Genomic DNA, 24,141 nt, shown 5'->3' with positions numbered 1-24,141 from the left:
GTGGTGTTCGCGTGTCTGGCCTTGCTATACAGTTTGGTATGGCGAAGTCTACAGTCTGCACCATACTGAAAAATAAAGAGGTCATCAAAGGAGCTGATGTTGCAAAAGGAGTGACAGTGCTTACGAAACAAAAGTCACAAACAATGGAAGAGGTAAGAAAACTGTTGTTCATTTGGGTGAAAGAAAAACAGTTAGCTGGTGACAGCATTTCTGAGACCATCATTTGTGAGAAAGCAAAGTAGTTGCGTGCTGACCTTCTGAAAAAACACCCTTGGAACGAGTGCTGATACAAGTGATGCCTTTAAGGCTAGTAGGGGTGGTTTGAAAAATTTAGGAAGAGAAGTGACATACATAGTGTGGTGAGACATGGGGAAGGTGCCAGGCAGAAACAAACCTCATTAGACAAGTTTTTAGTGAGAAATAGATGCAGTGAGTGTCAAGCAGGTTGTAGCGGTGCAAAGAGACAGTAAATAGGAAGAACCCCAGAAGGAGAGTTATCTGACGTTTTAATGGAAAGTGACTCCAATTCCAAACAATAATAACCCTCTTACTCTCCACGTTCCTCACTACCTTTCACTTACGCCTTCAGTTCTCCTCAGCACAGGTGCAGTTAAATTTTCATTTATTGTTTTTTTTATTGTATTTATAGTTTTTGTGGTTGACTTTATGCATGTAAGTATTATTATACAGGTATAAATAAGCAATATGTTTACTCAAAATGCTTCATAATAATAATAATAATAATAAATTTATTAAGCAATAAATTAGACACAAAAAAATCAAATATCAATATAAAACCATCATCAAAGAGTTAACTCGTCCTGTGATGGTTAAACACATAATAAAGTAAAATCAAAACTTACAAAATCAATATAAAGTTCCCAGAATATTATCATCAGTATTTAAGATCCATTGTTTTAAGTATTTCTTTTGATTAACACGATTAATAGAAGATCTTATACTATAAGGAATAAAATTATGAATACGAGGTGCCAAATAAAGATATTGATGAAGTGTAACTGTTTTACGTGGTGTGGGTACATTAATTGGAAAAAAAGATTGAAATCGTGTAAAATATGAAGTGACTTTAAAAGGCCTATTAAAAGAAACATGCAATGTAGATAAAGCTAAAAATATAAATAAAGTTTATCATATGAAAGAGGGAGTTAAATTTACTGAAATCGGTATCAAGCCTATGAGTAAAAATAAGAGAGAAAACACTTTTTGCAACTTGTGAATAGGAATTAAAAAGTCATATATGTGCCACCCCAAATTGAAATACAATATTGTAAGAAAGATTGAAAGAGAGCATAATATACACTTAACAAAATATGATAAGGAGCACAATGACTAAGTTCAAAAAATTAGCATAGAACTATATTTTAATTTATTAACTAAAGAATTAATATGAAATTGCCAATTTAATTTTCGATCTAAAATAATTCCTAAATATTTAACAGAGGAAACTTGAGTCAATTTGGGACATTTACAATTAGGGTAAGTATAACAATCACTAGAATGATAAAAAATAGAAGGAAAAGCTGGAATGACACCGTAAAGGTTAAACTGAAGAAGAAAAGATTTAGATATATTTAAGGATAAGTCATTACAGAAAAGCCAATTTTTAATTTTATTAAGATCACTAGAAATAATGGCTTCATTAATTAGATTTGGCTTACTATAAACAACAGCGCGTAATTTTTTGATGTCTGTAACGGATTAATTTAATTTACAGCATTTCTTATGGGAAAAATTGATTCGGTTTTCGAACAGCCTTCTGGGACGGATTAAGTTCGAGAACCAATGTACCACTGTAATTCGGAAGATGTGATTCCGTTCCTCATGACAAACGAAGGAACAGCTATTTTACGTTTGGTAAATAGTTTTCAAGGATTAATTAAAAATTACAAGACGTTAGTCAGACGATACCAGATTGAGATAGATGATTTATCACTTGAGTTGAAAGGCATTAAGGATAGCGTTTCGATTTTAGGTCGAACTCGACAAAACGAGGTTTAATAGACGCAGGTGGAAATGTTTTAATTTTTTTGTTCGGAACCACAACCACTGACGATTTACGTGAATTGAACAAAAAAATAGAACATCAGAGACAGGTATCTAAAGAAATAATTCATTTAATAAGTCAACAGGCGACTATAACGAACTCATTAAATCAAACACTTGAATCACATGAACAGAAAATTAGAAAAGTGTCTAAACCACTAGTAAATATTACTAACACTTTGATACATACTAGAATAAGACAGACTGACTTGTAGTTATACAATATTTGTAGAAATAAAGCATAGGATACCTGAACTGTGTAAAAAGAGAATAATTGTCCTGAAACCATCTTATTTCAACAAAACAAATACCCCTAGAACTTGTTTCATGTAAAAGACGAACTTACCTTATCGGTGGTATGCCCCAAATCTAAGGTAAACCAGTTCAATAATCGAATTTAGGTAATGAAATTTTAAAAAATAGTAGATATCTTAGATTGGCGAGAAATTATTCTGCTCATAGCCAAGGAATTACATAACCCTCTAATTTTAGAATTAACATTAAAATTACGTTAAATATAAGAGCGCCTGATTGACAAGAGCTGTTGACTATAAAACAGTCACAGTTAATTCAGAATATGACTGTAGATTCAGATATTAAAGGACTATCAAATATCTTAGACGAAATCCGAAACTTTCCCCGTTGAAAGCAGTGTTAAATGTCAAGGAATTTCAACAGAATGTAGACCACTTGAGAGCTACAGCAGAATAAAATATGTTACATAAATGGAAGCTGACAAATTCGGTGATGACGGCATTAAGCTTGGTGGTGATAGTAAGTATAGTATAATACACAGTGCGTGAAAGATTGGCTTGAATAACATCTTGGAGGTTAGATGAGCTGTGTAAATTAAAAAAGAAAAATAAACCAAGGCCGAACAATACTAGAGTGTTGTCTTGCTCAGAGGCCACTGGAGCGATTACATTAACCGATGATAACCCATATAATTAGGATATAAACTGATTTATTAATAGCTTGGTATCAAAATGAAATTAGTCTAACAAATCGACAAGGCTAGCTAATCATAAAATAAACACATAAATCAAAATTATCAAAAAACTGATATGATTTAAAGAAAAATCGGAAGAGTGAGGCATCGCTAGATATTTAGATGCTTCGTATAATTATTTTAATAAACAGAAAATAATGAAGTATAAAAAGTATGTTGTTAAAACAATGATATTTATAGAACAACGACAGCTCAAGGACAAACTTGTCGCGAATGATCAATCGATATATAGTTTAAGAAGAAGTGACACTATCAAGAACAACAGAAGGGTTATTTAAGACAGAGATTCATAGAAAGCCCCTGAAAAACACCCGCTATTAGTTTAGATTGGAACAAATACACACTATCAAGGTTAAAAGAAGTTACTCAAGCTATAAACTAAAGATGAGAAACTGTCCGTTGTATGTCTCAGTTGAAATGACTTGATGCTTTCGAGGTTAAAAGGAGTTAAGCAAACTTAGACGTTGAAACTAAGAATCTTGAATAGTGGGATGACGTGACAGTATGGAGTATGGTGATTGATTAATAAATATAACTCACGAGTATTGGATTAAGAAATTCTGACCGTGTGACGACATGTTAGTATAAGTTATTATTACGAAACGAGCTTAAGAAATCACAAACACTAAGTCAGCTGACACCATGGTATTATGAATAGAATGATAATCCTCCCCTTCAGCTTGTATAAAATGTCCCAGAAAAGACGCCAGAATATTCAAATTCTAATAATCAATTTGTGATATCGAGAAAACCCGCTTGTAGAGAAAAATATATATGTAAAAACGGCTCGTTTGGGTTCAGAATTTGTTTTTACGTTTCGGCCTTCTTCGGTCAACGTTGGGTTTGTGTGTTTGTGTGTTTTGAATTTCAGGCAATGCTACTCGATGGCTATCTGCACTAACCGTCCCTAATTTAGCAATGTATGACTAGAGGGAAGGCAACTAGTCATCACCACTCACCGCCAACTCTTGGGCTACGCTTTTAGCAACTGTCACATTATAACGCCCTCACGGCTGAAAATGCGAGTATGTTTGGTGCGGCGAGGGTGCGAACCCGCGACCCCCATATTACGAGTCGCACGCCTTAACCCACCTAGCTTTGACGGGCCATATATAAATGTTAAGTGCAACGACTTTTTACCCATCTTCAATCCAGCAGCACGATTAACCACGATCAAGCTACCTGTTCTTACAATAATGGACATAACTGTATATATACATAACAGCGTTTTTGGACAACAAATAAAACAGACTGTAAAACGTAGTGAGATATTTCTTTGAATTACTTTTGTTGTAAGCAGTCTTCTATTAATATTCAACAAAGAATTGCCTTTGAACATAAAAGCACTATATTTCGTAACTAGGTATTTGTTCATTATAAATGTGACAAATAGAATTATCATGTTATGCGTTCCTGTTCATATGAACGTTTATATCCTTAAAAGTACAATAACCTTACACACAAATTTATTTTTGACGAAGTACAATTTTGTAAACTTGAAGTTCAAAATGGGAAGTTTTTTAATGTTTGTTTTTAATAATATAATACTTAGGACATCAACGAACCTACTGGACTATCTTGGCTGTCCCAACCTGTAAACTAAAATTTATTTATTAATAGTTTTAGTTAATTAAAGCTTGTCAAGCTTTTTCTTAACACAACTTAAATTTATCCTCTCTACAAAATCCAAAGGCAACCCATTTCAAAGGCCAGAAATAAAACAGCTGAAGATGACTCCTATTTTGGCACAATTTATATTTATGTCCCCAAGTCCTACTATTTTCTCCATTAAATATGAAAAAATTGTGTATCAACATTATTAATTCTCTTTATAATCTTAAACACCTAAATTAGATCCCTTCTAATTCTTCTGTTTTTCAAAATAAAACAATTTCACAAATTTTAACCGCTCCTCGTATGACAACCTCTCAATCCCAGGCACCATTCTGGTAACCCTTCTCTGAACCCTTTCCAACAATTCAATGTCCTTCCTAAGGTGAGGAGCCCAAGACTGAACAAAATACACTAAATGTATGACCTAACCAATGACCTATACAATGAAATTATAACCTCTACAGACTTGGATTGAATATTTCTTTATCTATTCAATTTATCTAACCACACGAAAGTTACAATTCACTAGTTCAAGTTAAATCAAAACAAAACTGCAACTGACTGTTAAACTTTACTTTTTGTTTTAAAGTAACTAACGATATTAACAATGTTAGCCAGTTTTCTTAATTACATGAAACGTTTTACTTTTCTTTTATACCTTCCTTCACTATATTATATTTCATGCTTGCCTATAACTTAACTTTAAAAACCTATGTAAGAATTCTGTGCCTAATACTGTTTATTTGTTGTTGGTTTTTATGGCTCTTCTTAAACTTGAAAGAGTATTGTATATATTTATATTGCTTTGTTATTTTGTATTCCCCATATTTAATTAACGTAATAAACCTTCCTGAGTCAGAAATCGGCATGAAATTACTGGTGTAAGGGCAATAAATTACTGTTGAATGATAAAACAAACAAACATCTGTGTTCAAAGGTAACTGTACGATTTTTATTTCAAAATCAACATTGTAACATATAGCCATTTATTTTTAAACAATGTTTAATGTAGGTGGACGTTTATTGAGCACGGGAAATGTTTAATAAAAAGGTGATGCGTAATCTTTAAAAAGCGACACAATTCAACATGATTAAAGTGCCTCATCTAACATGATCAACGTATATTTCATTCTAAAAGTAGTTTTTAACAAAAAAAAAATTTCAACGTGAAGGACAAAATAACAAAACTGCAGAATGCAAAAGTGGAACACTCTTTCACCTGTATCTAGTGTTAAAATTTGTATAATGACACCACAACTACGTTTGGAAGAATTCGTTTCTGAACACTTCATTGAGCGATTCACTCGCAAGAGTGCTATCATGTCACATGTAATGTAATACAGCTATTCCAGATACTCGTTCCATATTTTCATCGTATAGCAGAGACTGAAAATGAACTTAAAATGAAAGACAAACTCGTTAGCAATATAAGGAAAAATATAAGACACACACACAAAATATATTAAAGTTAACTGTTCATGAGTAAATATTGTACATTGGTTCTGTTTAATATTCGCTTTAATGAAACAAGTTTAAAAAATAAGCTTTAATGAAAGTATCTAAATGTGTTATTTGGAGTTCATTCAATTAAAAAAAAACGTGATTATAGATTTGTGAATTATATGCATTTAAGAGATTAAAAGCTTACTAGCTAGACAGACGTATAATGAATTTTCATATCTACAAATAATCTTTGATACCTTACGATCTGTACAGGTACAATTTTTGGAGAAATATATGTATGCGTATGACAATATACCATTTGTTAATAAATGTATGTGCAAAGTCAGACACATTTACAGGACATTGTCCTGCAGTCGCAAGCTCAGATTTATATATATATATATATATTCACACATATGGAATATACTTATATTCATGAACATAAGCGCGGTCCCACCACATTTATGAAGCATTAATCTACGGTCACGATAATGGGAAAAGGAATGGATATTGACTGAAAATATTTTGCATAAAAGGCAGTTTGGGGCATCTAATGCCAAGTGAAGTGGTCTCTATAGGTCCCTTAGGGTTTTGCCAAACAGATAGATAAATAGAAGCTTACCTCAGAAATAAGAGAGAAGAACCATTGATGGAAAAGCTTTATCAACTTTCTGGCTATTTCCTTAGAATATAAGATAGCATATACCAAGATGACCATGTTCACCTGAGACCCAGAAACAAGGTGTGTCTGGTGGACACTATTCTCCAACACGAACTCTTCAGCAAATGAGAAGGTGGATCCTTGTGCATAAAGTAGATGACTAGTTAGGTAGCAGAGAACTTCTCTGAAGTACCATTGCTGCTGACCTCCACCGACGTTTGTTGTATCATTGTTCATGCTGATAGTGATCACGGAAGAGATGGATTAAATGAGGGCAGCACAAACACCCCACACTATCTGAAAAAGAAGGCTAGTGTTTAAGGCAATCATGATCTGTAGAGTTTGATGATCATGTGACCCCAGTGTGAGGAACTGTCGGTTTCTATATCCTGTTTACTTAAATGGACCCTCATTATACCACCATGGAATGATCTGCACCGAGATTACATTATATAAGTTGGGGATAAAGCATAACATTATTTCAATGTTTAAAACGGCAGCCGAAGAGGATATAAATAATTTATTGGTGAATTTGAAGTAATTCAATGCATGACATTGATGGTCTCCCGATGATACAATGTCTGATTCTGAGATTGGATAGTCTGTCTCTTTAGGCTGTAGTGTATCTGAAAGAGGCACAGATTGGAGACTGGAGCACAGCATAGCCAAGCTGTACTGGTTATTTGATTCGAGAGGGAAGTAGAATCAATAATCAATAAAGTTTTGGTCCTACTTTGTGATAATGGATGACCAGCTTCCCACTGGAATAATAATCAGGGTGACAAGTAAAGTGGTGGCAATTGATGTTACCTCTGGTACTAGTGTTTCCCCTGTCATACTGAGTCTAGAAAACAATATTCTGCTACCAGTGTATCTGAAACTGATTTTTGAGGATTGCAGCATCCATTTCATTTCGACACCACAGATAAATGACTTGCTGGATAAGTGTGCTGATGTATTTGTTGGACTGGAGATCTAACTGGGGAGAGTTATAATCAGTTACAGTTATATAGAAATAGACAATGTCAATAAGATACCTGCTACACAGGCTTCACTAAAGCACTGTTGGCGAAGCCAATCCTGAAATAAAATAGTTATTAATGAATGGGATCATACAACCTTTCAAGAGTGGTAACTTAAAGAAATGAGGAACGTGATAATAAATTTTGGGCTGATATGTACCAGGTGAATGCCATAACGGGTATTGATGTCTTTCTGTTACCATGAGTAGATGAATGTCTAGTCATATTGAAAGTGTCTAATGGCTTAGCACTCCATAGCCGGCCCTTTGATGATCGCAAGTCAAACTAGATAACAAAATAGAACCAAAATTACTTGTAGCACAATGGGCTATTTAATTGATTTGTAAGTTATGCCTTATGTACCATGTAATGCTCCTGCCAATTTCAAGAGACTAACAATTATTATGTTTGAAGGCTGTAATGTGGAAATATTCTGGTATTTATGTATTATATCTTGTTATTTTGTCAAATATTCAAGTCTACTGTTTGTCCATAATTAAACCAGTGTGTAGGAATGACACGATTAAAGTTATAATTCAGAAAGTGTGTGTTGTTGTGTACATAAGCTCAATTTCTTGGTCAAATCATAGATATAGAAAGTGTATTTGTTGACTCTGCAATGATCAAAGTGATTTAAGATTGCCTCCTAGCCTATGACATGACGAAGAATTTGAAGTTCTTTGGGTACACATCGTATTATTGATATTTTATGGTCAATTTATCTTGGATTATTTCACCAGTATTTACTCTCACAAAATCTTATGTGCATTTCAAAAAACATCAAAACTGCTCCTGTTCTTAAACCATGCTTTGATGGATATTATATTCTCAGCAGCGTTGTTAGTTCTTGTTTGACACGAATGCCATTGATTGTGGAATCATAGCAGACATGTAGAAGTTTCAGGATGGGGCTGAACAGGGCAGAGTGTATATAGGCTACACACTCATTCTGCAGAATTAAAGGAAAAGTGTATGTAGTTGTACTTAGGAAAGAATACATACGTGCTACACACTCACTCTGGAGAGGAAAGTGTGTGTAGTTATGGTATTCATCAAGCTTTATGAAGTCTACTTGCATGGTTGAAATCTCACATTCAAGATGGAGCATGCATGGCTGAAGAGGATTATGAACTTTAAAAAAACTGGAAGGATATTTGCATGTTGGACTACAGTGTTACACAAGTACGACATGGTAATAGCACGTTATTCGTAAGCGCAACACAGACTGTTTAACTCACCACATAGTAAGACCATGTTTGTTTTATTGAATGTCCTGTTACAGGACACCAAGCTAAGATAAAAACCATTTTAGCTGCCATAATACAGAGCCATATATTAACAGTTTTACTAGACACTCCATGTCAAATTTCACCTATCCACCTACCCTCAAGAACTTTGAAAAGATGAACTAATAGATCCAGAACTAACATGGACGTTCTTTGCTATAAAACAAGAGAACGTGAAGACAGCTGACATTGGAGTGTAGAGTGTTGAATCAGGTAGTATAAGACACTTATACAAACAAGTATAGGTGCACAATAGCGCATTATACCAATATTATTGACCACAGAGACATGGGAAGCCACTTCTGACTGAAAAGAACTGGCAACACGTACTTTCCCAGCTACTGAGTGAAGTTTACTTCATGCAAATTTTCATCGATTATCAGAGCGAGGAAAGTTGTTTGGCTGTTGTTGTCGTTTCTGCATAGCTACACAATAAACTATCTGTGCTCTGCCCACCACGAGTATCAAAATCCGGATTCTAGCGTTGTTAGTACGCGAGTTGTTTGGATTCGAATCCAACAGTTGAAAGGACTTTCGATCTCCAATCTGTGAAATAGAACTGTCTATATAAACAATTTCATATTCATGTGTGTGTGTAACTAAGCGATTTTCTACTGTAAAAGAGTAGTGTAGTTTCGTAAAAGTCACATTCCCTTAGAGTAGTGACAGCTGTTATGATCAAGAGGCGCAGATGTTATAAGGAAATATTATTGTGCACTTAATAACGTGTGACTGATCTGTGTATTATAGATACTAATTTTGAAGGTCTTGTGATCTCACGGGCAGAAAGCTCGTTCTGTGACGAATTTCAATTGAACATACTTTTTTTTGCATTGAGGTTGCTTATATTTGCTTTTTTTTTTACTAGTGACGTAGTATTCAAATTTAGAGGTTATTCTGATACAGTAGATGTTTTTTTATTGTGGACTATTGTGTTGAGACAAAGTTGAATTCAGAGTGGAGTCATGCACATGACAGTGAACATTGTTTTTGGCAGTGAGAATTTTGTCTGAATAGCCTGGATTGGCCAAGTTCCAACAGAAATAATTTATTTTAGAAACTGTGTCATGACTATTGATGGGTAATTTACAAAAGTAACCCATATAGGGTAGTGTAACGGCAAGCAAGTCTGAGGTTATTTATTGAAAACTACTAGTGCACAAATGTGTGGAGATGGAAACATACATACACATGTTAGTATATGTTAATGTCTGTACATTGTAAGAAACTCATGCATATTATACTTTATGTAAATTCAGTGAATAAATTGCCGAGAACAATTATAAGGCACCTCTTGAATGAGAATATGACTGGGGTACTGATTGAGTTATGAAGTTGGTTGTGGTCACTGGCTTGCCAGACATTAATTGAATAAACAACTGAAATGATGGTTTAATTAATCAGTTTTTATATGAAATGTCCAGCAGGTAATACTTTCTTTAACGAGGTGAAATTAACGAGCATTTGAACGCCTCGATTATAGAAAAACACAATTCGTTTACTGCAAAAATTTTGTCAATCAAAATGAAGTTTTGATTGAAATTCTGAGGAAGCGAGATGAAATTATCTATGGAAGGTGAACTTCATAAACGCCATCATTAAGGTTTGAATGTTTGGTATTAAGCACAAAGCTGCACAATAGCTTATCTGTACTCTGCCCACCACAGGTATCAAAACCCCCGTTTCCAGCGCCGCGAGTCAGTCAACAAATCGCTCTGCCACTGGGAGACCTATCATTAATAAAAATAAACCATTAACTTGTGTTATGCATTTTTGCTGGAACTTGGACGTAAATTTTAATATATAAATATTTTGAGATCACCTCTTTTATCTTGTCCATCCCAACTGACGAGCTTTGTCATTGAACAAGTGGATTGTTCAGGCAGTGACGTAAGATTTGAAAAATCTTATTGCTAATATAATGTTCACAATTCTTTCATGCTGAATTTTAAACTTGCAAATCAAGAGAAAAAGTCTATTGTTTTATAGTGTTGGCCGATTTGCTACATTTAAGCTAAACATTACGGATTAAAAGTTTCGTTGTTTCAGCATTGGTGTGTGTGCGTGCGCGTCCGTTGCGTTTACTGTCGGAGATGGAACTGCTAATCTTAGAGTTGTAAATCCGTAGATTAGCATTGACTCTCCATTACTTACAGTAAACTTATGAAATAATTATAAGTACTTGAAACATTTGTTCCCTTAATGATTGCAGTCTTACATTTATTTATATTCTTAGTTATATACAGTTATATGTACTTCTAACTAATACATGAATTTTTGTATGTTAGAAACAATGACGTATATCTGTGCAAGTACTTAATTGACATAATTTTAACGTAACTTACCACTGTTATATGCTTTGTACTTAAATACAGTAAACTGTTCCATTTTACAAAATGTTCTTCGTTGCTGCGTTTAAAAAAAGATTTACATCAAATTTAAATCACCTGACGAAATCTTTATAAATCGAATTTGAAAGCTTGCATTCAATAAATATGTTGGCAAGTAATTCCTGAAACTCTTCTTAATTTGTATAGTAGTTTTGTGATAATCAAACAAAGCACACATGAACCTGTTAAGACAAAAAATATATTTATTTGAAGTAATTAAAAAACAAATATATATATATATATATATATATAAAAATTGGGAAAAAAAGACGTCAAAATATATTTAAAATAAACTTAATTAAGCATTTCTTGGTATACATTTTTCATACCTTTTAGAGTATGCATTTAGATTGGAAACTTTTAAAGTTTAATATATTGCAACAATTATAACAAAATTCAAACTTATGACTTTATATACGAGAAGACCTCTTGAAGTTCTTCAATCGTTGTCCCTTCTGAATGTTGTTTCAATTCTTTTGATCCAGCTGTAATACCCCAGTTATCGGGTTTTGAACAAGAAGCAGAAAACGGGCGTCCAGAAGAAGGGTTAATCTTTTCCCAGTATGTACGACGAGCTCTGAAAAACAAAATGGGAGAAATAGTAACCACAGCATTATTTCCCAATTAAAGATAAGAAAAAAAAAAACTTCCTTAAAAATTCACAAATGGTTAAATAGAACAAGTTTCTTTTCATATTATCCATCTGTACACTAAAGACATTACCTCGCTCTAACCCAAGGTTTGGTATGCATTCTCAGCCCTTCACCCCACATGTCATGTTTCTCCGATGCTTTGGGTTTCTTCCCCCTTTCTTCTGCAAGCTCTTCTGCAATAGCACGGATGTGATATGGTTCAAAACCACAACATCCACCAATGTAACGGACTCCAAGATTATAAGCTTCCCTAGCAAAACGATGCATGTCCCATCTTGAACAAATCCTGGGTTCCAATGCTAAATATAAAAGCCAACAGTACATAACTTATTTTTTGAAATTTATCTACTCTTGCTTTTCTGAACTATGTAAATTTAATTATGAAACTTTCTCACATAGTCTTCCTCTTGGATAATAATTTACCATTTTAAAAGACATTTTACGACAATAACTTTAGATACTGCATCACAATACTTTCTATAAACAAGAGCTTTGATTTGAAAATACGAAGTATAGTTGTAGATCATGAAGCTCCATGTCTTGGAATTAGGAATATCCGAATCATTGTCTATCAATATGAATTTATGGCAAAAAGTCTTAATAACTAAACCAATGCAACAGTATTTTAACTAATGATATTACCGCAATCATCTGCCATGTTGCAAGATATCCTATTAGAGTTTGTTTTAATACAATGTATTACATTTGAAGAAGCTACAAATTATTTGCATTCTATAAGAGAAATATAATAAGAAAAAAGTTTCAAAAGTTCCTGCTTTTAGTAAGTAAATAATTAAAATTGCACTTTAAAATATGTGTTTCATTGTCTTACTTTTGGTATTAATATTGCAAATTTTCATACTCAGAACATACTCAGTATATTTTAAGAATATAGAATTTCTAGAAGATATGTTTCGAGTTCAGGTACAATTAAATTACCAAAGGGAAACTCTGGAAGGTCAATAAAGCCCTGTTTTCCTGCATCAGGAGTAAGAAATGCTATAGGCTGACACATAAGGTGGGCCTCGAGTCCTTCAACATCCAGAGCTTTCTTCATAAGTTTCATAGCTTCCAAGGATACAAATGGATCAAAGTGGCAATTTACTCCTATTACATCAGCACCTTCGTGATAAAAACAAGAGATTAGAAGCACATTTACATTGTAGTGAAACAAAAAACACAAAACATTGTGGTGAAAAGTACAAGGACATGTTTGATAACTATCCAAAGATTAATCAAAGTACATTATTTAACAAAACCTATAATGCTTAGGATTGTATAGAGCCAACTTCAGAAATGGGTTGAACATTATTTTACAAGAGAAGACAAAAAAGAAAAAAATTGACGAGTACCTGCTTTAACCATCTTTATTGCACACTCTCCACACGATGTATGATGGAGGTCACCTTCAGGACCAATACACATGTTTGCTGCCACAGGTAACCTTGTCTCCTTGCAGACTTCAATAGCCCACACTATCTCTTCAACATGTTCAAAATACTGTAAATGAGAGACTTGTGTTTTTTGTTTTGTTTTTTACAAGAAAGAAGTTTAGAACTGAAATTAATCAAAGCCCTTAATTTGTGTAAATGAATTTGTTTAAATTATATGGAACCAGTTTGTAAACACATTAAAATAGCAGTCGTGAAGGAAAATTTTATCACATTCATCTGACCACAAAAGTACATTTTCTAGAAACAAACCAAAGATCAAGTAGCATTTATTTTTGTGCATATTTATCTAAACTTTAAAAAAAAACTATTGTAACAATGTATTAATCCTTTGGAAACAGCATAGATAGAAGAAATTTAGTCATATTTATACCTTAAATGAGATTTTATCAAAATGTTGTGTATGTATACAACAATGTATCTAATAATATCCAATACGAAATACTAAGTTGGGTTTTTTATTTCAGTTTCCTTATTCTCTGTATGCTTAAGAAGTTTAAAAGTTTATCCGAATTTCAAAATCGTTACAATAATCCCAAAAAATAATGCAATGAAAATTTACAAGAAATGTTCGTTTCTGAATAACTCAACAGCTCAAGTTTTCTTATTAACGAAGTAATTCAGCACTAGAGAAATTCATAAGTGTACTATACCTCACAGATAAGAAAATCGACTCCATTTTCAGTGAACACTGCGACCTGTTTTCGAAATTCTTCCTGTACCTTCTCTTTATTCCTGCCTGATAGATAGGTTGGAGTTTGAGAAAGTCCACCAGCAACAAGGCAGTCACCTTCTTCTGCCACTTCTCGAGCAAGTTTGCATGCTGCATTATTTATGTCACGCCCCTGAATAGAAATACCAGAAGAATAGAGCTTTAAATTTTTTTTCATAACCAATATTTAATTCGAAACTTTTACCCTTTATTTTTTTTACTTACCCCATATCGCAAATTATGGGGATGCAAAATTGTTACTCACCAAAAATAACCCTAGTATACATCTTCTATCTTATTCATTGCTAACAACTTTTGTCAGGACAAGATGTGATATACACAGGAAAACATTCCCTAGGAAAGGCAGAGGTGAGAAGATACTAAAAAGTCTTTAGTGAGTTTCGTTCCTTTTTGGCCACACCCCACATGAACCTGTCCTTTAGAAACTTAAACCTAAAGAAGGAAAAAAGAAAATCATTCACTGGAGAAATCAAGTATACTGTTTGTTTGGAAGTTCTTGCACCTTCTCACTCTAACATAATTAGAACTGCGAAGCTGGCAAAGTAAGTGAACATTGTGAAAGCAAAAAATGTAAAAATCATGATCCACACTTACTGTGAATTTTGTTCCAGCTTCGTTTCCCCTGTTTGCTAGTTTATCATCACTGGCATAAAATGTAAAGGCTTGCATTACATCTGAACCAGCTCTTAGAAATTCTTTATGAAGTTGACGCACTACGAAACGTAAAATAAATATGAAATGTAAAAAAAGAATAAGAATTAGTATTTTAATGACAAGTATCCATAACGTTATAAATGTTCAAGATGCTAATGGTTGAGAATAAGGCATCGTTGTTTTAATTTTTAATTTATAGGGTTTTAAAATATTAACGTTAAAATTCTGAAAAAAAAATATACAATTCAAAAAAGTTAATGTTATTGGTATTATTATGAATATCCCCAAATTTCCTTACCAGCTTCTGGATTCTCGACACATGCTTCCGGTGTCCAAGGTCCTGCTTTCACATAACCTCGTTTCTCCAAAGCAAACACAAATCCTCCATCACCAATGACCACTCCCTCTTCCAAACGTTGCAGTAATCCCTTCTTTATTAGAAAAAAAGAAGAAACTTGATTCAGTTGAAATTCAATAACTTTAATACAAAAGCTTTTTTGTTAAAGTTAAAGATATTAATTTCTGATCAAAGAAAGTTCCTTATTAATTACATCAGAATTATCAGTCATGTCAGTAATTTGATATTCCAATAATCTGGAAGATAAATCAAAAAGTTATATAATAGCTAAAATTCACCGACTTACAAGTGTTGCCTCTAAACAGTTTTGTTTGGCAATAGATAAGTTTCTAAGCCACTGGAGAGATTTAAACAGTTTGGTAGGGATGGGGGTCTTGAGTGAAAGTGTTTTGAGGCTAATTTTTCTAATCGGTTAGTTTACATTTCTCGTAATCATGACAGTTGGTTTCAGCACCGTTAAATTTCAAGTATTATTACCCGTATGTTTTATTAGGTTAATCCACAAATAATTCCGATTTTAAAATAAAATTTAAAAATTAGGAATAAGCAGCGGAGATAATTAGATAATTGGAACGGTAAAACAAAAAATTATAAATTCAGACTGTTTACCATTGTTAATATTTACATGCGGAACTTTGATCGAGGTTAAAACTTTACAAACCACGCCCCTGTATACCTATTTCCCCCCTATAAGCGTACATCTCCTTATGATAAACAGTTATTTTGTTGAGTGTTATCTAACAATAACAGATCACTTTTTCCTGCTATTATTAATACCAATTCGTGAATGAAAGAAAGAAACTGTATAATACGTTAACCACACTATTTCTCCAATAGTGCAGTTCTGTTTAAACTTAGATATTACAAGAAAATTATAATATATTTTCTCCAAACGATTTGCAAACTTATAAATATTTCCTCTTCTTGAAACTTGGAAGCAGTACGTTTAACTATTTTTTCTCCTAGAATATGTTCGCGCACACTGTACTGTTAGTGAAAATACATGCAATGAAGTATATATTAGCACTACAATAAAAACTGCAAACGAAGAACTGAATTCATTTATTACAGGCTGCTATTCTGTTAGTTATAACTTATAATTGTGAAATACACATAAAACAGATGAAGTGAACATTTGAATACATGTCATTTTATAACAGTTCTTAGTTTCGACAGTAAATATCCTCAATTGTTAATAGCTTCATTAAAGTTCAAAGCTCTGCAATCTGCTAAACGCGTTGTTTCTCTCCAAATTAATTCTTATTGGTTATAAATAAGTTCTCAATAAACATTGGTGGTTACTTACTTTGTTATCTTGAACAGGTCCCATTATATAAACTTTCGGCGTCTATTCTTTTCTTTCTGTTTGTCTATTGGTTGTTGATATTTCACGAGAGCTCCAACTTTGACGAGAGCGATATGGTGATGCTACACGTTATTTATACCAGAGGAGGCAGTGATTGTCGTGTGATTAACTATTCCCATTTTCAAGAATAGGTAAGGAATAATATTAGATAACCGTTCTTAGATGGGTAAAAGAAGTTGAGATACCCTAAATTTCATCGTTGTTTTACTTAGATTACTGATGTCAAATACAGTTTATCTGTACAATCATCTCCCATAACAGATACTAATTTCGGAATTATTTTTACGTATACCTCTTTACCTTAACAAAATGGACTCGACCAAAGGCGGAGCATCAGCAACACGACTGTGTTTACTGTGGAGCTTGCAATGTAGGGGCTAATCACAGTCAAAGGAACTTTCAAGTTAAACATAATACAGTGAGTAGTAAATCATGTTCACTTATATATTTTGAAAAATCTATAAAAAAAATTAAAAATTATGTTACGATTGTGTTTTAGTCGTGTTTTGAAGGACTGTTCCAGCTCATTGTTACATCGATATCTCATATGGCCACTTTCTTTCCACGGAACATATCGATATATAAGTAAAGACGCTCAACTTGGGTATGTTTTCTTTATTTTAGTTGTAAATTAGTTTGTTTGATTTTTGAATTTCGCGAAACGTTACTCGAGGACTATCTGCGCTAGCCGTCCCTAATTTTGCAATGTAAGATTAGAGGGAAGGCAGCTTGTCGTTACCACCCACTGCTAATTCTTAGGCTACTCTTTTACCAACGAATAGTTAGATTCATTGTTACATTATAGCGTCCCAACGGCTGAAAGAGCGAGCATGTTTGGTTTGACGGAGATTCAAACGGCGACCCTCGGATGACGAGTCGAACGCCTTAACCCACCTGGCTATGCCAGGTCCAGTAAGTTAGAGTAGAGCGCTTAATAAATTTGTGTAAGCTTTCTGTTTGAATAAAGGAAATGGAGTATTAATCTCAAATTTATGAAATGTATTAAAACAGTAATAACACACATGCAAGTATAAAATATGAAAATAATTGCTACATAAAATTTTATAATATTAATAGTCTAAACTTGTACATGCAAAGAAACTATATTAAGTGGAATAAAATTATATTTTAAATTTTAAAATTACGGGTAGAAAATAAATTAAACAAAGTAGAAAAACTGGTGTTCATGAAAACCACAATATAAAGTTATTTTATAACAAGGAGGCTGTAGTAGATTTGAAAAAAAAAAAAAACACAAAACGTTGATAGCATTAGAGAACTGAAAAGGTACGTTAGCTTATAAAACTTAGGCCATGTACAAGCAGCTGTGTTTTTGGTTAATCAAACCATAAACTTATAACAATTATTATCAAACACTTTTGTTTTAGCTTCCTTCTTTGTTTATCAAAGTTTGCCCAGAAGTTTCTTTTAGCTAGATAAATAATGATGTTAATAAGGAGAGTCTTTATTTATAATGCCAGGTGGTTAAGGCACTCGACTCGTAATCTGATGGTCGCGGATTCGAATCTCCGTCGCACCAAACATGTTCGCTCTTTTAGCTGTGGGGGCGTTATAATGGTTCGGTCAATCCCACTATTCGTTGGTAAAAGAGTAGCACAAAAGCTGGCGGTGGGTGGTGATGATTAGCTGCCTTACCTCCAGTTTTACATTGCTAAATTAGGTACGGTTAACGTAGATAGTCCTAGTGTAGCTTTGCGCAAGTTCGACAAACAGCAACAATTCTCGTTATTCATCGTTGAAAGTTTCTGCAGAGTTGACGGTGAGTAGGTTTTACTAGTTGTTTTCCCCGTAGTCATTAGCTTGAATTGCGGAATTGCATTACCAATGACGTGATAGTTCACATTAGGGCTATTTGATGTCTATTTTCATGAGCATTCAGAGATAGTTTCTTCCGCATTACAACTGAAAATATCGCGAACAGCTAGGTTAGGTTATCAGATTAAACAATGCATTCTACGTTTTATAAGTAGAGACGTATGTTTAATTTATCATATTGAGTTCCATGTTGATTTTTAGTTTATTTCTAAGTATATAGATTGCTGTAATAGGAAGTAAAAAATCAGAAAGTGTGCATCTTTTAATACATTAAAAAGTTGATAAGGAACAATCGTATGTTTTGCTATCACAACCGATTGTGATGCAGGCTTTTAGAAACAGAAATTTCAATTAGTTGAAATTGAAAATCATGTTAGAATAGCAAACAATATCACAAGAAATATCAGAAGACTTACAACCTGCACACAAAATCATATAAAAAATAGATAACTGTTAACAGCATAGAAATAAGTTGGGATTTGTTAATAGTGTTTACAATATTAATTTCACTTTAATAGTCTTTAATTTTGTTTACTTTAATAAAACAAGTGTAATGAAATTAAACATTAACAAATAGCTTCCAAATTTCTTTTTTGGAGTTAATTTAGAAAGCACGTGATCATAAACTCGTGAATCATATTCGTTTATGAAAATAAAAGTCTTTTAGCAAGACATAATTAATTTTAATGTTTACATAATTCAGTATGTATTGCGAACATTTCAGATCTGTGATTGCCTCCCAGTGGCATAACGGTGTGTATGCGGACTACATCGCTAGAAACAGGGTTTCGATGTCCATGTTGGGCAGAGCACAGATAGCCCATCATATAGTTTTGTGCATAATTTCAAAACAAACAAGATATGCGATTTTTGTCCCCAGCCATGTGAGGGTGGTGGTCGATGAACTTTCTGTTAATCCAGTTGGAACTGGTTAGTCTTATAAGGAGATCAGTGGTTACGCAATATTCTATACTAGGAATCATTTTCGAACTAATGTAAGCTAAGGCATATCAGAATAATAGAAACATAGAATACTTTTCAAGGCATATCTGTACGTAAATAAGAAGAGAAGAGATAATTGGTAATTTACTGTTTATAATATATCCATATTATATAATGTAATAGAAATTGTCAGTGTGACCACTGTAATTTTGTGTTAGAGGAAACTACTTTATAATGTTAATTGGGCTGCATGCAACATTTGTGAAATTATAATAATTCAATTCCTGTTCGGTCGGAATTAAGTGATCTGACAAATCTTTAATAACTATGCAAATTACGCATTAAGAAATGTTATTGTAACATTATATTTATTTGGATGTTTGCCAACTGCAGTCACGAGACTTCGGTTACAAAGCAAGAGACAGCGAGAGACTTGAATAAGTTAAAAATCCAGTTCCAACCAGATAAACCCAAGGCCACAACAAGTTGAAAAATTTTGTAATGAAGGTTCTTGTCGAACAGGCTTAACGACAAACACAAGAACTGAGAGAAGAATGTTTGAATATGACCTTTGTTTAGCCTGAGATTAATAACTTCAGAAATATAAAACTTAAAAAGTGTAAAGGTAAATTTGATGTATTTTCAACATATCTTAAAATGTCCATCTAGTAAAGTGCTACTTACAATTCGTTGTTCATGTGTACATTTAAATTTAAAGATTTAACGACATATTTTTACCTTTTTATGGTAAAATTGATTGAAATGTGTGTTTTCTTATAGCAAAACCACATCAGGATACTTGGTGAGTCCATCGAAGGGAATCGAACCCCTGATTTTAGTGTTGTAAATCCATAGATTTACCGCTGTATCAGCGGGGACTTGCTTCTTCTTTGTGAGCATTTGGGTATGTTAATTTTCGAATACCCAGGAGGATCAGATGCACGAGACCTCTTCCTCCATCCCTAACTTTGATGTCGTCTAACTGGGTATAACTTTGGGCCAGAGTATTACACCGTTTCAGGCTCGTTTCAGGGCAATGTGAAAGTGTAGTCTTGAAAAGTTTTTTCTTATTCACTTGTATATTCATAATCTTTTTTTTCATATATATGAAATACTACTACTAATAATAATAAAAATAAATAAATAACACATATAAAAAAGAAAAATAAATAAATAGAAATAAAGTACAATAAAATAAAACTAGTTTCGAGCGTCTAGTGCGTGGTGGTCAGCTTGTTTTATATTTCTTAAATATATATTTATAGGAGAGAGGTATTTAGGACTATGTTCATCATGTACGTAGTATCTGTCGAGATCACACAATAAATCATTTTTATGCCAATCTTATTAAAATAATTGAGTGCATTATGCAAGAGTCTTACAGATATTGTTTCTATGTTTCTATACCTGTGCATGAATGTGGATGAAGTACTATGTAGTACTTTATAGGCTGAAGTTAAAACTGAATTTTGTACTTTTTGTAGTTTCTGCAACTGTTTTTGTTTTATGTTTATCCAGGCAGGAGATGTGTATTTTGTTATAGGTCTGATGTATGTTTTGTAGATTTTTATTATATTATCAGGTGATGTTCCTTGATTTTTACCTGAAAGACTTCTTGCATAATTTGCTCTTTCCCAGATTTTTATCTTGATATTGTTTGTATGCTTTTTCCACGTTAATTTGGTATCATAAGTTAATCCTAGAAATTTTGCAGAAGTAGCAGTCAGTAAAAGTGATTTATTCATGTATAACTTGGGTGGATCTTTTTTCAGTTTATTTAATATGCTGAATAATATTACTTGGGTTTTCGGAATATTAATTTTTATTCTATATTTTTGGCAGTATTCTATATTATTTAGGACTGGTTGGAGATTTGTTGCTCGTCATTGGTTTGGTTTGTTTTAAATTTCGCGCTAAGCTACACGAGGGCTATCTGCGCGGGACGTCATTGAAATACCACTGAATAAATAAATACACAAAATAGTTCAACCTCAACTTCCAGTATCTATTGTTATATTAGAACTATATCTAATTTTGATATCATGTGTATCGCCCAACCTTTGCTGTTTGTGTAATATTTATACGCTATTTTGTACGTTATGAGTACTAAATAACACGTATTGTGTAAACAATAGTTAATGTTTCTGGAAACAGAATCGAAACGTTTGACGTATCTTGAACATATTTGAAGACAGCTTGTGTTGCTAGTTATATCTAAACACAGAAAGGTCTTAATCTTAATATCCACTTTTCGATGTTAACGACTCACGTGCCTTTAGATGAAGATACCTCAGAGATTTTTGTATAGCAGGTCAATATGATCAATCATATCTCCTTATTAATTTCCGTAAAAGTTATTCTTCTATCCATACTAACAATCGGACCAAACATCTCGAATAGTTGAGCTAATGTACAATAATTTTTGAAATAATGCGTTCATCTGTGTACCACAGAACGGCTAGTATGAATATTATTGTACTCTGCTTTAATAGTAAAAGTGCTAATACCTATACCGGCTGTTCTGAAATACATTTTTATTTCAAGTGAGTCTCTCGTCATCAAGAATGCGTTATTCTACTCGTCACAAACGTAACGTTCTTCGTGGGTTTCCTTCATTATCAATTTGCATCATGGGTTTATACAATGTCCTTCTATTTTTCTAAAGTTGTGCATTAAATATGGGACAAATTGTAACACATTGGGTCACAAAAGCTATTTTATATAAAAAAGACCTTTGAAGGTAGTTTTCTTTGTTTTCTCAGAAAAAAACAGTATAATTTCAAGAAAAGATTGTACATAAGAATAAACGCAAATGAACTTGGCAAGGGTTTAGTTTAGGGAGAAAGAAGTCTCAAGAATTCTCTCCCCAACAGGGGTGATCAGGAATGTTGTGGTTCCTCTTCGTCCCCTCACGTGAAAGATTATTTACTTGTGCTAGGACAGGCGCCGGAAGTTTTACCTGTCCTGTGCCCGAATCTGAAAAAGAAATACATATAAATATAAACACGAATTTACTTTATTTGTGATTATGTATTTTGTTGAGTGATTTGTGATTGTTGAAATATGTTATATGGTGAAATGTATTTTGTAGGTGCACTGGCTAATTTACATAATGATGCGGTTTGCTGGTTTCTATGTTCTACTTTTAAATAATATTTGTGTGATATTTCTGTGAGCCTGTTTCTAAGAGTTGGTACGTTACTGATTTTGTGTACATAATTTAGCGGTGTTTGTGATGGTAGTCCGTTTGCTGTTCTTAATATTTTATTTTGTTGTATTTGGATATTCTGTAGTGTGTTGTTAGACATATTATATGACTTGACATCCATATTCTATTAACGGAAGGATGTAAGCCTCGTATATTTGGATGGTGGTCTCTAGTGAGCAGTTTGAATGTTTGCTAGATATGTTCATTAAATGTAAAATGCGTTTTTTGATGGATAAGTGTATATTGTTAACATGTTTTTTCCATGTTAATCTTGAGTCAAAACTGATGCCAAGGAATGTGATGTGCTTACTCATGTTGATAGGCGTATCACCGAGTGAGATGTTTACTTTTCCTGAGTTTTTCTGTGTCTTTTTAATTTCCTATAAAAAGTGATTGCTTGCGTTTTTGTTGGATTTAAAACCACTCTCCACTTGTTGCTCCAGCTCCAGACATTATTTAGTGTTTCTTGCATGCGAGACGTGACCATTACTGGGTTTCTAGAGATACTCCAGATAGCAATGTTGCTGCGTATTGTGAATTGTATGCGTACGTTAAACTGCGAAAACGTTTTTCACTAACAAAAATAATCTACAGGAGTGGCGAGAGGACGGATTTTTGAACATAAGAGTTGGTTGATTTACGCAATTTGTAATTGTATTCCTGAGATAAGTTGACGGTATTGAAGGTTTGTCGTTTATTTTAACTATTACGTTTAGATGTGTAATTTAGGATATTCAAACGAACGATCAGAGATAAGAGGTTTCTGTTGCGGATTATTTTGTTTAGTTTCTATGGAATGACAATTAATTATATGCTACTAAAAGTAGTTCATGTCTCAAAAAGCAAAAGTTGGCAAATAGACAAATTATAGAAAATAGTCGTGATTTAAATATACATTTTCATTCTGGAATTGGTACTTAGAAGTTAATTAACTTAATTAAAGCCTCACTCTAAAACGTTCAGTTTGTTTACACACTTCACAATAATTACCCACAAATCCATAAATAACACGACTCTAATTAAACAGATTTTTTATTCTCATCCTTTGGACCCGGCATGGCCAAGCGTGTTAAGGCTTTCGACTCATAATTTGAAGATCACGAGTTCAAATCCCGATCGCACCAAATATGCTCGCCCTTTCAGTCGTGGGGGCGTTATAATGGTGCGATCAATCCCACTATTCGTTGGTAAAAGAGTAGCCCAAGAGTTGGCGGTGAGTGGTGATGACTAGCTGCCTTCCCTCTAGTCTTACACTGCTAAATTAGGGACGGCTAGCGCAGATAGCCCTCGAGTATCTTTGCACGAAATTCAAAACAAATTGTCATTCTGTAAATCAACCGATTTTACACATTTTATCTCTGAAAAAGTAGTAGAGAGAAAGTTTGAGGTTCATCAGTTTGTGTATTTCTACTGCTGGGCCTAACGTCGTGTTTAGGGCTGTGGTTCGCGTC

General features: G+C 33.4%; 2 protein-coding genes across 6 annotated transcripts in view; one reads left to right on the top strand and one right to left on the bottom strand.

Annotated features, from left to right (window-relative positions):
- Nucleotides 1-11,674: 11,674 nt before the first annotated feature.
- Nucleotides 11,675-16,784, bottom strand: LOC143237746 (betaine--homocysteine S-methyltransferase 1-like). The gene is made up of 8 exons (XM_076477305.1): nt 16,645-16,784; nt 15,279-15,411; nt 14,921-15,039; nt 14,247-14,438; nt 13,495-13,642; nt 13,082-13,264; nt 12,213-12,441; nt 11,675-12,066 (listed from the first exon to the last, which is right to left on the bottom strand). Exons 1-8 carry the CDS (start codon nt 16,666-16,668, stop codon nt 11,892-11,894), a joined length of 1,203 nt encoding a protein of 400 aa, XP_076333420.1. The 5' UTR covers nt 16,669-16,784; the 3' UTR covers nt 11,675-11,891.
- LOC143237744 (dimethylglycine dehydrogenase, mitochondrial-like) overlaps nt 16,739-24,141 on the top strand; it is a 43,848-nt gene continuing 36,445 nt past the window's right edge. The window contains exons 1-2 of one of the 5 annotated variants that reach the window (XM_076477300.1): nt 17,981-18,484; nt 20,263-20,284. Coding sequence is in view for 1 of the 5 variants with exons in the window: in XM_076477296.1 (XP_076333411.1) it covers nt 17,184-17,308 (125 nt within the window). In the remaining 4 variants the exon portion in view is untranslated. Of the gene's footprint in view, nt 17,309-17,974; nt 18,485-20,262; nt 20,285-24,141 lie in introns of those variants that run through there. The other 4 variants (XM_076477299.1, XM_076477296.1, XM_076477297.1 and 1 more) reach the window with 4 other exon arrangements.

The sequence above is a fragment of the Tachypleus tridentatus genome, chromosome 13 (assembly GCF_004210375.1).
Source record: "Tachypleus tridentatus isolate NWPU-2018 chromosome 13, ASM421037v1, whole genome shotgun sequence".
Classification (NCBI taxonomy): domain Eukaryota; kingdom Metazoa; phylum Arthropoda; class Merostomata; order Xiphosura; family Limulidae; genus Tachypleus; species Tachypleus tridentatus.
Note: the sequence above shows the minus strand (reverse complement) of the source record. Positions and strands in the feature narration are given on the sequence as shown.

What these genes read in the sequence shown, in the direction of transcription:
- LOC143237746 (XM_076477305.1), bottom strand. Translation starts at nt 16,668, where the DNA reads ATGGGACCTGTTCAAGATAACAAA. An exon ending in GACCTGTTCAAGATAACAAA is followed by an intron (nt 15,412 to 16,644) that starts GTAAGTAACCAC and finishes TTTCTAATAAAG; the next exon opens with AAGGGATTACTGCAACGTTT. An exon ending in AATAAAGATGGTTAAAGCAG is followed by an intron (nt 13,265 to 13,494) that starts GTACTCGTCAAT and finishes TTTATCACGAAG; the next exon opens with GTGCTGATGTAATAGGAGTA.